The 16445-nt window shown below is 44.5% G+C and overlaps 1 protein-coding gene across 1 annotated transcript in view; it reads right to left on the bottom strand.

Moving 5' to 3' along the window:
• Positions 1-4909: 4909 nt before the first annotated feature.
• Positions 4910-16445, bottom strand: part of LOC149450248 (vitellogenin-1-like) — a 201681-nt gene continuing 190145 nt past the window's right edge. Inside the window, exon 37 of the mRNA XM_089692207.1 lies at positions 4910-5413. Within this exon, the coding sequence (XP_089548333.1) occupies positions 5289-5413 (125 nt within the window). The 3' untranslated portion in view covers positions 4910-5288. The remainder of the gene's footprint in view (positions 5414-16445) is intronic.

Genomic DNA, 16445 nt, shown 5'->3' on the forward strand with positions numbered 1-16445 from the left:
AGAAGCTTATGCCACACATCACCTACTCTTCTACCACTTTTTATTTTCATAGAAAAAACTTTGCTAGAAAATAACTTTGAATCTCCAAACATTATATATATATATATATATATATATATATAAATATATATTTAAAACAGAGGCCCTTTACTTTTACACTGTCCTTTTTTTTGGATCACTTTTTTTGTTATCACTAGGAATGCAAATATCCTCTGTGATAGCAACAGTCAGTAACAGGTACCGTATATACTCGAGTATAAGCCGAGGTACCTAATTTTACCACAAAAAACTGGGAAAAACTATTGACTCGAGTATAAGCCGAGGGTGGGAACACCAGTGGGAAGAATCGTGCCTCATCATTGGCGTCAGTGGGAGGAATAGTGCCCCATCATTGGTGTCAGTGGGAGGAATAGTGTCCCATCATTGGTATCAGTGGGAGGAATAGTGCCCCATCATTGGTATCAGTGGGAGGAATAGTGCCCCATCATTGGTGTCAGTGGGAGGAATAGCGCCCCATCATTGGTGTCAGTGGGAGGAATAGTGCCCCATCATTGGTATCAGTGGCAGGAATAGTGCCCCATCATTAGTATCAGTGGGGGGAATAGCACTCCATTATTGGTGTCAGTGGAATAGTGCCCCATCTTTGGTGTCAGTGGGAGGAATAGTGTCCCATCATTGGTGTCAGTGGGAGGAATAGTGTCCCAACATTGGTGTCAGTGGGAGGAATAGTATCCCATCATTGGTGTCAGTGGGGGGGTGGAGGAATAGTGCCCCATTGTTGGTGTTAGTGGGGTAGAGGAAAAGTGCCCCATCGTTGGTGTCAGTGGGGGGGAGGAATAGTATCCCATGATTGGTGTCAGTGGGGGGTGGAATAGTGCTCCATGATTGGTGTCAGTGGGGGGTGGAATAGTGCCCCATCATTGGTGTCAGTGGGGGGGGGGGGAGGAATAGTGCCCAATCGTTGGTGTCAGTGGGGGGGAGGAAAAGTGCCCCATCGTTGGTGTCAGTGGGAGGAATAATGCCCCACCATTGGTATCAGTGACACCAATGATGGGGCACTATTCCTCCCACTGACACTTGCTGACCCCTGTTCCAGTATGGTGCTGCTGCAGCCAGCATATGTGGTTGCAGCAGCACCTAAGCACGGCACACTTACCTGCATCTCCTTCACTCAGTTTTCGCGGGGCCGCTCAGCTCCGCCTCCTCGCCGGTGATTGGCCGCCTGTGTGCCTTTCCTGAGCTACAGTTCTGGCGGCCAATCACCGGTGAGAAGGCGGAGCCGAGCAGCCGCACGAACATCCAGTAGACGAACCGAATGAAGGAGCAGCCGCGCTTCCTGGACCGGATCGTCGTGGGACCGGAGCCAGGTAAGAGACAGCAGCCCCCTGCAGACGTTGACTCGAGTATAAGCCGAGGGGGCCGTTTTTCAGCACAAAAAAATGTGCTGAAAAACACGGCTTATACCCGAGTATATACGGTACTCTTTTCTAAGAAATTTGGACTCTAGATCTCTACTCTGCCCTTAAAGCATCTGATCAAACCAAGATCGGTGTGATCAGATGCTTTACCTATTTTAAAACAGCACTGTTTATATCCAGCAAAACGGAATTAATGATATGCTGGTAGCTTCTGGTTTCTTAGACCATAGAGATGATTGGAGGCATTCCAGTCTCCAATTATTTCTATGGTCAGTCGGTGAATTCTCAGATTCCCCTGTGGGATGGTTGGGATGGGAGAACCCAATAAAGCAGCTTTTACATAAAAGCTGACCCCCAGCTGAAAAACGATACCAGGATTATGCCTGTAGCTGCAGGTATCATCTGGGTATAACTACTCAAAGTCCAGTGGCGTACCAGTACATTGCTGGTCCTTGTTGGGCATATATGGAACAGCAGAGAACGCGGGCATATGATGAATCGGATCTGTGGACCAATATGACTGCAATTCATTCTGTTGAGGATTAGGTCCAAAAAAGATTTAAATTCAGAAACTGTGATAGGTTTCCATGCAAATTGGCAAGAACTGAATTTAGGTGGGCAGCCATGTATTGTTGTGTATATAAATTGCTTTGGTCCACAAACAATTGTTACTAATATTCCATGTAAAACAGCAGTGGGGCTAAACGCTAGTTTGCTAGTTCACTGGCAGCGAACAGGGCTGATCTTCCTAACACTGCATTTTTGGCAACACTATACTAAGGAGGTACTAGTATAGTTCTGTTTGTGATCAATATATTGATGTGTACAAACACTATAGTAGTAATGGCGGTGATCAGCAACCTATAGCGTGAGTGCCATAGTGTGCTGGCAATTTAACGCTAGCTGACCCTGGCTGGGAGGGGAGCTTACAGACCTGGATGCTATCTGATGTCACTAGTAGAAGTAATACAGTGATCAGTGAAAAATTCTATATACTGACACTGTACTAATGGTACTGGCTGGGTGATCAAAGGGTTAAAAGGGGCGATCAAAGGTTAAATGTGCTATTCTAATGTGTGTAAATTGTAGTGCTTTTACTCAATGCCGTGTTCTCTCTTCTCTCCCTGGACATAAAGGTAAGTCGCCCAGAGCCGCTGCTCATCTGCACATTGCGGGTGGCCGGTCTTAAACTGGATAAAGAGGACCAGGCATGCTATATTTCTATCACAATGGATATTTACATTTCTTGTGAAAGGAATAAAAGTGATTTAAAAAAAGTTAAAGGGACAGTGTAAAAAAAAAATAAATATATTTTTTTTTAAAGTACTCCTATCTCCTCGTGCTCATATGTAGAAGTGAACATATACGTAGGTCGCACCTGCATATGCAAACAGCGTTCGTACCGCACATGAGATATCATCACAAATGTTTTAGCAAGAGCAATAATTTCAGTTCTAGACCTCCTATGTAGCTCTAAACTGGTAACCTGCAAACATTTTTAAAGCATCACCTATGCAGATTTCCAAGTACCGTAGTTTAGTGTCATTCCACGAGTGTGCTCAATTTTAAAGTGTGACATGTTAGGTTTCTGTTTACTCAGCATAACATCATATTTTACCAAATAATCGGGTTATATATTGTGTTTTTTTCCATTAAAATTCATTAAATTGTATTTTTTTTACAAATTTCACAAATTAAAATTTTACAAAAAGTATGTTTGAAGAATCGCTGCACAAATACCGTGTGAAAAATTTGCAATGACCTCCTTTTATTCTTTAGGGTCTCAAAAAAATTAAAGGAACACTTTGAAAACACATCAGATGGGAAAAAATATCGTGCTGGATATCTATACTGATATGGACTGGGTAATTAGGTGTTAGGATGTAAGGATGTAAGGATGCCCCATCGTTTGATGGAAATTAAATTGATCAACCTACAGAGGACTGAATCCAAAGGCACCCCGAAAATCAAAGTGGAAAAATGATGCAGTAGGCTAGTCCATTTTGCTGAAATTTCATTGCAGAACTCAAAATGGTACTCAGTATGAATGGCCCCCACGTGCTTGTATGCATGCCTGACATGCTCCTAATGAGACAACGGATGATGTCCTGGGGTATTTCCTCCCAGATCTGGACCAGGACATCACTGAGCTCCTGGACAGTCTCAGGTGCAACCTGGCAGATGGACTGAAACATGATATCCCAGAGGTGTTTTATTGGATTTAGGTTAGGCGAGCGTGGGGGACCATTCAATGGTATCAATACCTTCATCCTGAAGGAACTACCTGCTTACTCTCGCCACATGAGGCCAGGCATTGTGGTGCACTAGGAGGAACCTAGAACCCACTGCACCACCATAGGGTCTGACAATGGGTCCAAGGATATCATCCCGATACCTAATGGCAGTCAGGGTGTTATTGTCTAGCCTGTAGAGGTCTGTGTGTCCCTCCATGGATATGCCTCCCCAGACCATCACTGACCCACCACCAAAATGGTCATGCTGAATGATGTTACAGGCAGCATAACATTCTCTACGGCTTCTCAAAACCCTTTCATGTCTGTCACGTGCTCAGTGTGAATCTGCTCTCATCTGTGAAAAGCACAGGGCGCCAGTGGTGGACCTGCTAATTCTGGTGTTGAATGACAAATTCCAATCGAGCTCTATAGTGCCAGGCAGTGAGCACAGGGCCCACTAGAGGACGTCGGGCCCTCAGGCCACCCTCATGAAGTCTGTTTCTTATTGTTTGGTCAGAGACATTCACACCAGTGGCCTGCTGGAGGTCATTTTGTAGGGATTTAGCAGTGCTCATCCTGTTCCTCCTTGTACAAAGGAGCAGATATCGGTCCTGCTGATGGGTTAAGGACCCTCTATGGCCCTGCCCAGCTCTTCTAGAGTAACTGCCTGTCTCCTGGAATCTCCTCCATGCTCTTGAGACTGTGCTGGGAGACACAGCAAACCTTCTGGCAATGGCACGTATTGATGTGCCATCCTGGAGGAGTTGGACTGCCTGAGCAACCTCTGTAGGGTCCAGGTATCGCCAAATGCAAAACTAGTGAAAAACAGTCAGAAAAGATGAGTAGGGAAAAAATGTCAGTGGCTTCTACTTGTAAAACCATTCCTGTTTTGGGGGTTGTCTCATTGTTGCCTATCTAGTGCACCTTTTGTTAAGTTCATTAACACCAAAGCAGCTGAAACTGATTAACAACCCCCTCTGCTACTTAATTGACCAAATCAATATTCCAGGAGTTTAATCAACTTGATGCTATACTCTGATTAAAAATACTTCCTTTAATTTGTTTGAGCAGTGTATATATAAATAATGTTTGGGGGTTCTGCGTAAGTTTCTAGCAAAAAAAATATGATTTTTACATGTAGGAGAGAAATGTAGGCCAGAATTGGCTTGGGCTGGAAGTGGTTAAAAAGGGTGAAATCAAAAGCAATAGAACCCACTGAGGATACAGGTTTCTTGTAAAAAAATATTCTTACACTAATTCTGTTGCAAAATTAATTGTTTTATTACCAGACATGGTTTTTAAAACCCACAATGACAATTGACATTTACATAAATGTATGAATACCATCCTAATATGTATGTAAAAGTCTAAGCAACACTTGAGAGCATTGCATTGTATTTACATTTGTTAGCTATTGCCTATTTTTTTGTGTTTTTTACCATTCTGGCTAATTTAGCCATGGGCTCTGGAGACCTATCATGGGATTAGGGAGGAAGTCTCCTGTGAGTTGGGAAATGCTTCCTTCTAGAAATGAAAATTAATGTTTCTGAAACGTTGACACATATAACCACCAATGACATTGATTATGCTCTTATACACAGTCGTCATCCAAGTTCGCAGGACTTTTAAATTGAGATCATTGCTGGGTAGCAGAGCATTGTTCAGTACAGGCACAGCTGGTGTGAACATCTACATCTTTAATCAAGTCCTCCGATGACTCCCTCGGGTTTGCTTGCCAGTCTGCCAGGCCTATGGCGGCATCTAGGAGACACAACATGAGTGATAATGAGTTAAAGAGATATCACCTCCAGAGAAAGCCAGGTTTATCACCATCTCTTACCCCCATAACCAGGTATACTTCTCCTTCTCCAATTTATGCGCTTTAGGCAGAGCACACACAGGCAATTTTTGGTAGCATTATCGGTCTATCTCTGGCAGTTAGCAATCCTTCTCTACACATGGGGAATGAATGGCACCCTATGGAGTGTAGGCTGCAGTAGTATAAAGGAGAACTAGATTGCTAATCTCACAATTTTTTTTGTTAACCACTTAACCTCTGGAAGATTCAACCAGGGCATTTTTTGCTATTGTGGTACTTTACCTGGCAATTGACCGGTCATGCAACACTGTACCCAAACAACATTTATATAATTTTTTTCACACAAATAGAGCTTTCTTTTGGTAGTATTTGATAACCACAGTTTTTTTTACTTTTTACTAAAAACAATATTTTTTTACTTTCTGCAATAAAACATACAATAAAAAATAAAAAAAAATGTCTTCATAAAATTAGGCCGAAATGTATTCTGCGACATGTCTTTGGTATAAATAATCTGAGTAAGTGTATACATTGTAAGTTACATTTACAAACAATGGTATATACAGTGCCTTGAAATTTTCTACATTTTGTGGAATGTTACACATTGTCATGTTACAACCAAAAACGTACATTCTCCATCCAGAAGCCTTGCATTGCTCCAAAGCCTCTTAGACAGCTAAAACTACTGAAAAGGTACTTCTACTTTGGACCTAACAGTGCTGATGGCTGGACAGCAAATTGCCTGCTACTGACGACAAGTGCCAAAAAATAATTTTTGCCAAGATCTTTCTTGTCTATAACACAAACTACCTCATCCGTTGAAACTGGTTCTGTCAAATCCATCAAAAGCAATGTACCATTTCCCAATCCTGGAGTAGAATCCAGAAAGCTTTCCATCTTGTCCTGACTAAGGTCCTTTCTTCCCAGAAGGTCTGCGTAATATGACCCGAATATCTCCAGGATCCTGACCTGGACTTCACAAGGGAACCTGTACTATCTTTCAGGCCTGTGACCATCTAAACTGCCTTGCTTACAGTTCTAGTAAGGATCAGGTGAGTGATAGTTCCCATAACCCCTCTCCAGAAACAAGGAGGTATGGCAGTCACATTGACACTTCCTGAGAAGAAGCTTCACCTTAGAGATCACCTGGATATCCTCCATATGAGACAAGACAATCAAGCTTCCTCCGCAAACGCTGGCAGGCAATATATATAACAAGCTGCTGCTTCTTCTTACTTACGGCCTTGAAAAGTCCAATCGCTTTTTGTTTCACAAGCTCCCACCACTCTGACTTACTGCTGCAAAAGTCCAGAATAGAACTCTATGCCTGAAAAAAATCCTCAAAAAATTGTCTTATCGCTACATCTTCCAGGAGAGCCAAATTCAGTTTCCAGACACCCTTTCCCCTGGGTGGAGTGTCTGAGACATTTAGAGCCATAGACAGCATACAGTGGTCAAAGAACTCCACCACCCTCAACTCAGGAACTGAGAATGCAGAGTTCTCCTTTAAAAAAAAACTGTCTATCCTGCTCTGACTATTCCCTCTCTGAAATGTGAAACTTGTTCCGCCAGGGCAGTGCTTAATATGCACATCTACAAGGCCTGCCTGTCTAGCCATATCTCTAAGAAAAACACTATCATAACCCGGCCTGTCTATGGGGCCTCTCCTGTCTTCAGGCCTAATTATGTTGTTAAAGTCACCTTCAAAGACAACCTGCTGGGACGCAAAAAAGAAGGGCTTTATCTTTGTGTGGAGGCATTTCCGGTCCCATTTTGACTGTGGTTCATAGATACTGATCAGGCGCAGGTCCTGCCCCCCAACAGAGATGTCTAAGACCATGCATCTCCCCATTTATACCTCAATCACTCGCCGCCACCTTACCATATCAGTTTTAAAAATAACCGCAACTGCGATGCAAGGCTCAGCCGCAAGAGACCCAAAGGAGGAACTGTGACAAATGCATTGCCCGACCCCTGCCCTTCTCACTAACTCGTGACAAAGGACCAGCCAGTCTCACACCACGCTGTCACTTGAGTAACAATGCCACCCTCAGCTGCACCCTGCACATAGATTTTCCAGCTTGCGGGACCACAATCTATGTGCCACCAGCTTGAGAGTGATTGTCATTAGGTTAATTAATTACGCAATTAATCCCTCAATTCCAAACTGTCACCAGATAGTTTTGGGACTATCAACCCTTCACAATGTTAGCAATAACAAATGTGAACAATAAATGTCTGTAACACACACTGTCACCACAGACAGGTATATTCAGTGGGTTATTACATACAGTAGCACTCAAGAGACAGGGATTCTTTAGCTTGCATTAAAAGCCTTAGAGATAATTTTAACACTTTTCAAAATAGGGTTTATTAATGAAAAGGTCAAATGGTGCAATTAAAATATTTACAGAAAGGGATGTAACAAAGAAATAAAGAGAACAATAATTCAACAGAGAAATAAAAGCAAGGAGTTAAGAAGGCAGAATACAATACAATTGTCCAACAAAAAATGTTGCTGTGGCTCTCAAGTCCGTTAACATGTTCCTTGGTTGATGGTAAAATGAGAGCTTGCTTGCTACTTGCTTCCTCTCAATTTCTTTTATATCAAAGAGGTGTGGACAGAGAACAACTGACCAATCATCCAGCTTAGGGGATAGGTGCTAGGAAGTCACCAAGCTTATGACCAAGTCCCAACTACAGTTTCATACCTATATTAATAACTTCCAATATGTGCAGTTGGTATTCTAGCAACTGGCAGAATAATATTCAGAATTATATTTTGAACCCAGGGATACAAAAAACAGCATACCGTTGTCACCCAGGTGGAAGGAGACTGCTCTCTCCCCTTTCGTATGTGCTAGCAGTCTTGTATGACCTTGATTTGTTCAGTATGATATTCCCCATTCAAACATATACCTAATATTAATGTGTCTTGTTCCTGTTGAATTCTATGAATTGTATGTGGAATTGTTGCGTTGTGAAATAGACGTTTTATAGCACACTCTGCATTCTTAGAGCTTAATGGCCTTACACATCATGTGTGAGGGCTTGACTGAGTTATTATTGTTTTACGATAGGACAGAGGAAAGTGTTTTTCATGGTTCCTGGAAACAGACATCCTGCCAAGATTAATTTTACAGATCTTACAGATTTTACTGTTTCCAGATCTGGCCAGGTCTCCTCTATTTGTGTTTTTGTTAAGATAAAAGGCTTTTTTGAAATTCATTAAAACTTACAGCTACAAATTCCACAGTTTTCAAGAGGAGAGAGGGGAGGAAGGTCATTGCTCATGAAAAACAAAAATGGCTGTCGCGACAGGTTCGATATCACTATTGCGCACAATCGTAATAGGGACCACATCTCCACTCCCTTTTTGCTAGATAGATAACTGCCAAAGTGTTGAGCCAAGTCTCTTGCAAAAACAAAATCTCAAAAATAAGGCCATATCACAAGATCTTGCAGATATATTGCTGATGACATTGATGGCCACTACCTTTAACAGAGTGAGAACTGCCATCAAGATAATTGGGGTAGTCGTTTCTTAACCTCTGCCACACTCTCATCACCCAAAACATCTCTCTTCAGACTATGTGACTCCCTCTCATCCATAGATGATAAAGAAATAGATAAATCAGATTCCATCTCATCACCTGACAAAACTGAAAAGATGTTGCCAAGAGGGACCCCTCCTGGGTTTGATTCTGAGGAAGAAAGGACAGCTCTTCTCATCATTTACTTCTTTTTTTTTTCCCTCTCTCATCCGATGAATCCCCTTCAACAGGACGTGAGACATGTGATATGGACACCCCTCCCTCAGCCCCATCGGCTCTACTCCCATCCAGCACCCCCACACTCTCTTGACCACATTTGTGCTGTTGAGGGACAGGTACTGGAGTTGGAGTAGGCTGAGAGGGAAGATCCACTAAACCTGCCCCCCCAGCAGATTCTGCTAGTCTGGAGGATCTATATACAGTAGGATTAGGTCCAGGAGGGACAGACACAGGGACCACATCACTAGAGAAAACAGAATCTGACACAACAGACGGAACAGACACAGGAGGGGCAACAACAGTTTTCTCCCTAGCATCAGCTGCCTCATTATCTTTATCCAGCCTCTGCAGCTCAAACTCCAGTCCTGGCAAGTTATGCAGTGCCTCTGGCCACTGACTATACTGATGACCCAGCTGCTAGCACAAATTGCACTGAATCTGGGTGCATTCTTTGGCCAAGTGGCCTAAATCCTGGCACAGGGAGCACTTCTTGATAGTACAGGATGACGCAAAGTGGCCTTTCCACATTTATTACAAACCTTAGGCTAACCCTGATAGGTCAACCTATCCCTCCTCAGAAAGGCTAAGCAGGGAAGGTGCTGAACCACATTGCACAGCACCCTCAACTGCAGTGACACTGTCCAGGCCTCTGTCCATATCCAATGCTCATCAAAGACTTTCAGCAGTGGGGTGAGGACCTCACCATATTGGCATAGCCACACTACCAAATCAGCCTCTGGTATTGATTCATTACGGACCAGGATCGTCACTGATTTTATTATGGGCTGCCTTGAAACCACCTTTGGCACCACACATCTCCACTGCCTAAGGCCCCTGCACTTCCTATATCTCTCCCAAAAAATATCCAGACTTTCAGGTTTCACAAACTATAAATCATATTCGTAACTTCCACAAGTGGTTATTTGCACAGCTTCTTCTCATCATCAACACTCACCACAGCTGGTGGGGCAGACATGTTGGAGGCAGTTTGATGTACTGAGATTTCTCCACCAGTACTGGCATTGCTGGTCTGTACCTCTTCTGTCCATCCTCAGGGACTACTGACGGAACATCAGAAAAGGCAAACCTGTCTGTCCTCAGGGGTGACTCCATTTGCTGGATGAAGGTTAGGTTGCCATGTTCACTCTCAGCGCCCTGGCTGGTTGCTGCTGGCGATTCCTCAGCCTGACATGGGTGGAGAGACGCTGGAGATGGAGCTGGGTCATCCATTACCTGAGGCTGCTGATCCACAGAACTTGCCGATGTCTGGCTGGCAAATCTCCTCTCATTGTCAAACGTTTCTGTAAATACTCCACTTTTGGCTTTCAACTTTTCCAATAATAAAGTTTGCTTCTTTACCTTTTCGATTGTTACTCCAGGCCTGGCAGTATTTGGCTCTGAAGGATTTATGATCACCCTCAAAACTTTGTTTCCCCTTCGCTCTTCCAATCACCATAAACTGATCGATAATCCTCTGTCTGAAGACATCCACGTTCTCCCCAGGGCCTGGACCCACAGTCAGGTCCTCCACCTCCTCCTCCTCTTCACTAGGCCATGTGTAATCAGGTGGATCCCTCCCAGGGCCTTCCCCAGGATCAGGCATAGTAGCTGGGCCAAGCTAGCAGGCAAGGCCCAGGCATGAAAAATGCTGGTTCTCAGATATAGCTCCTTCAGTGTGACTGTCACGGTGTAAGGTCAGGTTCAGAGACCAGTTGCTATAGCAGTAAAAGGCTTACCTGGAACCAGCAGGATAGGTACACCAGCGGATCCCCCTGGGAATGACGCAGGCTTACCTGAGGTGCGGGGTCTAAGTATTAACCGGTATTCACCAGAGCTCTGAAAGCAGAGTCGGTCACAAGCCAAGGGTCGGTCACAAATGGTAGCAGATCAATCGTAGTACGTTAGGATGAGACAAAATCGTGGTCAGGAACAAGCCAAATATCAGTAGCGGAGGTGTAGACAGCAGCAGGAACAGTAGTGGGATATTGGCTGGAAAGGCACAATAATCTGGCAAGGAGGAAGTCCAAGCACATGGCTTATATAGGAAGTTCATGGGAGGAGCAAGGAGTTCAAGGTTCAAGAGCAAACAAGGCACAAGGCAGGATTATCCAATAGATGAGGCAAAGTGTTGTCCAGCATCCTAGGTAGCTCAGTGAGTAGAGTTACTGCCTGACACAGTAGAAGTCCCAGGTTCAAGTTCAGGCCCTGACAGTGACCTTCTCCTTCTCCCACTGACTACCAATGTAAGGAGCATTCTTCCCACTGACCACCAATGTAAGGAACATTCTTCCCACTGACCACCAATGTAAGGAACATTCTTCCCACTGAACACCAACTGACCACCAATGTAAGGAACATTCTTCCCACTGATTATCAAAGTAAGGGGCATTCTTCCCACTGACCCCCAATGTAAGAAACATTCTTCCAACTGACCACCAGACTAGTGGAGCTCTTCTCCCAATTACCACCAATGTACCACTGACTACCAACTAAGGGAGCCTTTTTCCACTGACCATCTATATAAAGATGACCATAATGTAAGGGTCACAACCCAACTATGTTACTGTTGATGCCAACATGCCACAAGCTGTATATGCTCTAGCTGTAGGTGTTAGTAGGGGGTCCCTTGGACAAGTAAGTTACTTCAAGGGCTCCTTCATATGAAAAATGTTGAGAAAGGCTGATTTAGATCAATGCTAATAAAATATATGAAAGTCTAGTCACTCATTAAGGAAATCATCTATCGGGGCTTTTATAGTGTAATACTGTATATACAGCAGGGGTGGACTGACAACTCATGGGGCCCCCGGGCAATAGGGGATCATGGGGCCCCTGTGTCCTTGCCCTAACGCAAAAAAGCCTATGAAAAAGGTACCAGGAGCATCTCATGGGGCCCCATACTGACCCCGGGCCCTCGGGCAGTGCCCAAGTTTCCAAATGGTCAGTCCGCCTCTGATATACAGTATATATATAGTCATTATAATCTGCTGAATTTTTCTGCCATTTATTACAGTTAGCTGCTGAAGGTGGCACTGTGATTCTACCAAATAGCGGTGTTTGAGTTATAAGGAAAAATCCAAAAAATGAAACATTATGAATTCTTGCGAGTGAATGCAGCCCCTGCTGTACGTCGGATCACAGGAGTTTTTCTGCTTACAGTTCTGTTAAAGAGGAAATTCAACAGGCGCTATTTAGTGCATAACATAACTCCATTATCAGTGTAGAAAATCTACGCATTGGCTCTAAAAGTGCCTCTTAGGCTTGCTGTAGACGCCTGACGCCAACAGCAATACACACATACTACTCCCGTCTCCATAGATGAGTGAATGATTGGACTCACTCCCAGGCAAGCAACAAAAAAAATCAATAACATGCAATATGTAGGCTTCGGACAGCCTGAGGTGTACATTAATGTCCTCTAGCGGCTCCGAAGTTGCCTAAAGCTTGGTTTACACATACATGTGCGACTGAGCGTGGGTGCATTTCTGCGCATTGCATGAAGAGCAGCCCATTCATTTCAATTAGCTATTTATGTATGAGAAACGCAGAAAAGAAGTCCATGTCTCTTTTCCAAAACATGCCACAGCTAACTGTATGGTGCTGTGGCACCATGCGGTTTGGTGTAAGTGAAAATGTGTGCCTTTTCAGGTGCATGGGGTGCCAATAACAATTATTGCTAAATGGCAGCGCGTTTCTGTGCATGTCGAGAAAGTGTGCAATGTTGTTTGCATTCCTGACACGTAGTAGTGTGAACCAGGTCTCAGGCTCCATTCACACTTGGTGTTTCCGGAGCACGCAACAAAGTGCACAGAAAATGTGTGTTTTGCCACACATTGCAGAAGTGCACTGCAAATGTGCGCAGTTCGTACAGTACCATAATTTTTAATGGTACCCCAAGCACAGATAGTAGGCACACGTTTGACGTGCAGGAAACATGCAATAAATGCACCAATATGGAAAAAAAAACCATCAAGCTCCACTCCAAAAAAGGTTTTAGAGCTTCTTTGGGTCATTTGTTGAGAGTAGAGCAGCCCATTTGCATCAATAGCTGCCCTATAAGTGATTGGCGGGAACGCTCCAAAACACACAGAAAAGTGAGTGGGAGCGCGAGTTATGCTCAGGTGTGAACTGATCCTAATAGTTGTAGGTGGTTGAGAAGACCATTTGCTCCTATTTAACAATCTAGGCTTAGCCTAACTGCCAGGTCCAATCGTTAAAATCTGAATTCTGGGTCAATTTATAAAGCAGTGAGATTGTCTAACCACAGACATACCACAGTTTTAACACTAGGTTAGCTAGATAGGTTCTTTGATTTTGGATAGAGGCTGGGTAGCAGCCTTTGATGAGTCAGCCTGGAAATGAGGTAGTGAGTTCACCTTAGGACAGGCTGGGAGGTTCTACATGTCAGGGCTTCTGGAGCCCTCCTACCTTTCCAGAAACTCAAGAACTTTCTGGAACAGGGAAGGAGGAGGCCCAGATCTACATGTCTGAGGGACCTTGGCCAATCCACAGGCAGGAGGCTGGGCATGGTGGCCGAGGACAACCCTTCAAAATGGCAAAGCCTGAGCAGCAGGAGAGATAGTCGGATGGAAGATCAATTGAGAGAAGGCTGGAGTATGGAGCCTAGGAGAGGAGCCTACCTACAGGCTGGTTGCTGGACAGGAGGATCTCCACTGCCTGGAGATCTCCTGGAGAGGACACCCTGAGCAGCAGGGAAGGAGCCAGCCCACCGAAAGGCCTGAAAGCAGCTACAAACCCAAAACGTTGACAGGACAGGACAATGTGAGTACTCATACATCCCTGGGCTGGATAAGGGGAAGGGGTGGTCAGGTGCAATACCCAATTAGTCTTCACCTGGGACTGATTAACTGCAAGCTTTTCAGACCCCCTTGCTCAGGGATACCCTCAGCACAGTTGGATGAAGAGGAGGATTAGAGGGTCTGAGGAGGTACACCAAAAACATGACTGTGCTTTAATTTTCCCCTAGTTGCTAAGAAGTTCATCCTCTAGTTCTACGGTTCCTTGGGCATCCCATATACCTCTAGACCCCATCCAAGTTTTCAACCCCTTAGTAAAAACAACAAAAAACAGCTCAAGGACTGTGGAAAATGCGTGTTACCTGACCGTACAGAGCATCGGGGGACCAGAATCATACTCAGTGGCCCTTACGGGGGTAGTACTACATACGGTATAAAGAACAGCAATGATTTTGTTAGTGTGTTTTCTGCCCCATTTCATTTTGATACTCTGAAGCAAGTGAAGGCCAAAAATTGCAGGGGGCGGGATGGAATCTGTCACATGACTGACAAGTCATTATTATTATACAGTATTTATAAAGCGCCAATAGTTTGCTCAGCGCTGTACATTACAAAGGGGGACAGAACATGTGACAGAACAATACCAATACAATGCAAAACATGAGGGGATCGAGGGCCCTGCTCTTTCGAGCTTACAATCTAGGACGGAGGGGATAGTGGTACAGGAGGAGATAGCTGTGGGGGATGGAGTGGTAGGAAGAGAGGAGGAGGTCGGCAAGTTAGCAGGGGGTGGGGTAGGCTTCCCTGAAGAGGTGGGTTTTCAGGGTGCGCCTAAAGGAGAGGAGAGTAGGTGATAATCTGATGGGTTGGGGCAGGGAGTTCCATGGGATGGGTGACACCCTCGAGAAGTCCTGGAGGCGAGCATGGGAGGAGGAGACCAGGGAACTAGAGAGGAGGAGGTCTTGTGAGGAGCGGAGTGTGCGTGTTGGGCGGTACTTGGATATTAGGTCAGTGATGTAGTTCGGGGCAGTATGGTGGACAGCTTTGTACGTCAGTGTTAGGACTTTGAATTTGATCCGTTACGCAATCGGAAGCCAGTGGAGGGATTGGCAGAGGAGGGTGGCGGAGATGGAACGGTTGGAAAGGTGAATGAGTCTGGCAGCCGTATTCAGGATGGACTGAAGCAGGGATAGCCAGCGGCGAGGCAGGCCAGTGAGGAGGGAGTTGCAGTAGTCGAGTCGTGATATGATGAGGGAGTGGATGAGCTGTTTAGTGGTTTCTGGGGTTAGGAACGTGCGGATTTTGGCGATGTTGCAGAGGTGGAGTCTGCACGGGTTTGTTAAAGATTGGACTTGGGGCTGGAAGGATAGGTTGGAGTCCAGAATGACACCAAGTACTATAGCCTGCAGGGTGGGTTTGATGGTGGCCTTGGACATAATGGAGAAGTCAACGGGGGGTGGTGTGCGGGCTGGTGTGTGTCATGTGACAGGGCTCTTCTCCTTGTAGTGCAATGCAGAGAGCACTAAGTGAAATTTAAATTTCTGGTTTATTATGGAGTAATTGTTGCAAGAGGGGGAATATAAATCAGCAACATTGTTTGTCTTGTGCCCCAGCACTAATTTTTAAAATAAATATATATTTAAAAGGCTCCATGCACACTAGTGTCTTTTATGAGCTCCAAAAACGCTAGAAAAAAATAATGAAAAATGCTGATAACAGTGTTTTTGTGCTAGCTTGTAGTAGCGTTTAGGAGCGTTAGTGTTTATTTACAGTGCATGAAGTAAAAAAAAAAAAAGGATTGAAAAAAGCTGTTAGGAGCATTTTAGCAGCATTTAGAAAATGCTCCTAAAAACTCTACAAAAGCAAATTTTTTTTCTGCTCCTAAATACTGAGGCTCCATGCACACTAACATTTTTTTAAGCACCTAGAAGCTATTATTAGCATATTTTTTCTGCTCTTGAAGCTAAACAGTGTTATCCAGGGGCGGACTGACAACTCATGGGGCCCCCGGGCAATAGGGGATCATGGGGCCCCTGTGTCCTTGCCCAAACTCAAAAAAGCCTATGAAAAAGGTACCAGGGGCATCTCATGGGGCCCCCTACTGACCCCGGGCCCTCAGGCAGTGCCCGAATTTCCAAATGGTCAGTCCGCCCCTGGTGTTATCCTATGTGACCATGCACACTACTTTAGGCTATTAGCATTTTTGGGGGCTTCAGCGGCTAGGAGCAGAAAAAAAATGTTTTTAGAGTTTTTTGGAGCATTTTTCCAGCATAAAAAAATGTCAAATGCTGCTAAATGCTCATAAATGCTGCTTAATGCAACAAAAAATGCTCCTGACAGCTTCCTTCTAGCTTTTTTGTCTCTACATTTACTGTAAAAATGCTGATGAAACACTTTTTTTTTGCTGCTTTGACCAGACTGCCCGTTAGAGGGTGGCTACATTC

The sequence above is a fragment of the Staurois parvus genome, unplaced genomic scaffold (assembly GCF_062004578.1).
Source record: "Staurois parvus isolate SC_StPar_1 unplaced genomic scaffold, SC_StPar_1.0 ptg000578l, whole genome shotgun sequence".
NCBI lineage: Eukaryota > Metazoa > Chordata > Amphibia > Anura > Ranidae > Staurois > Staurois parvus.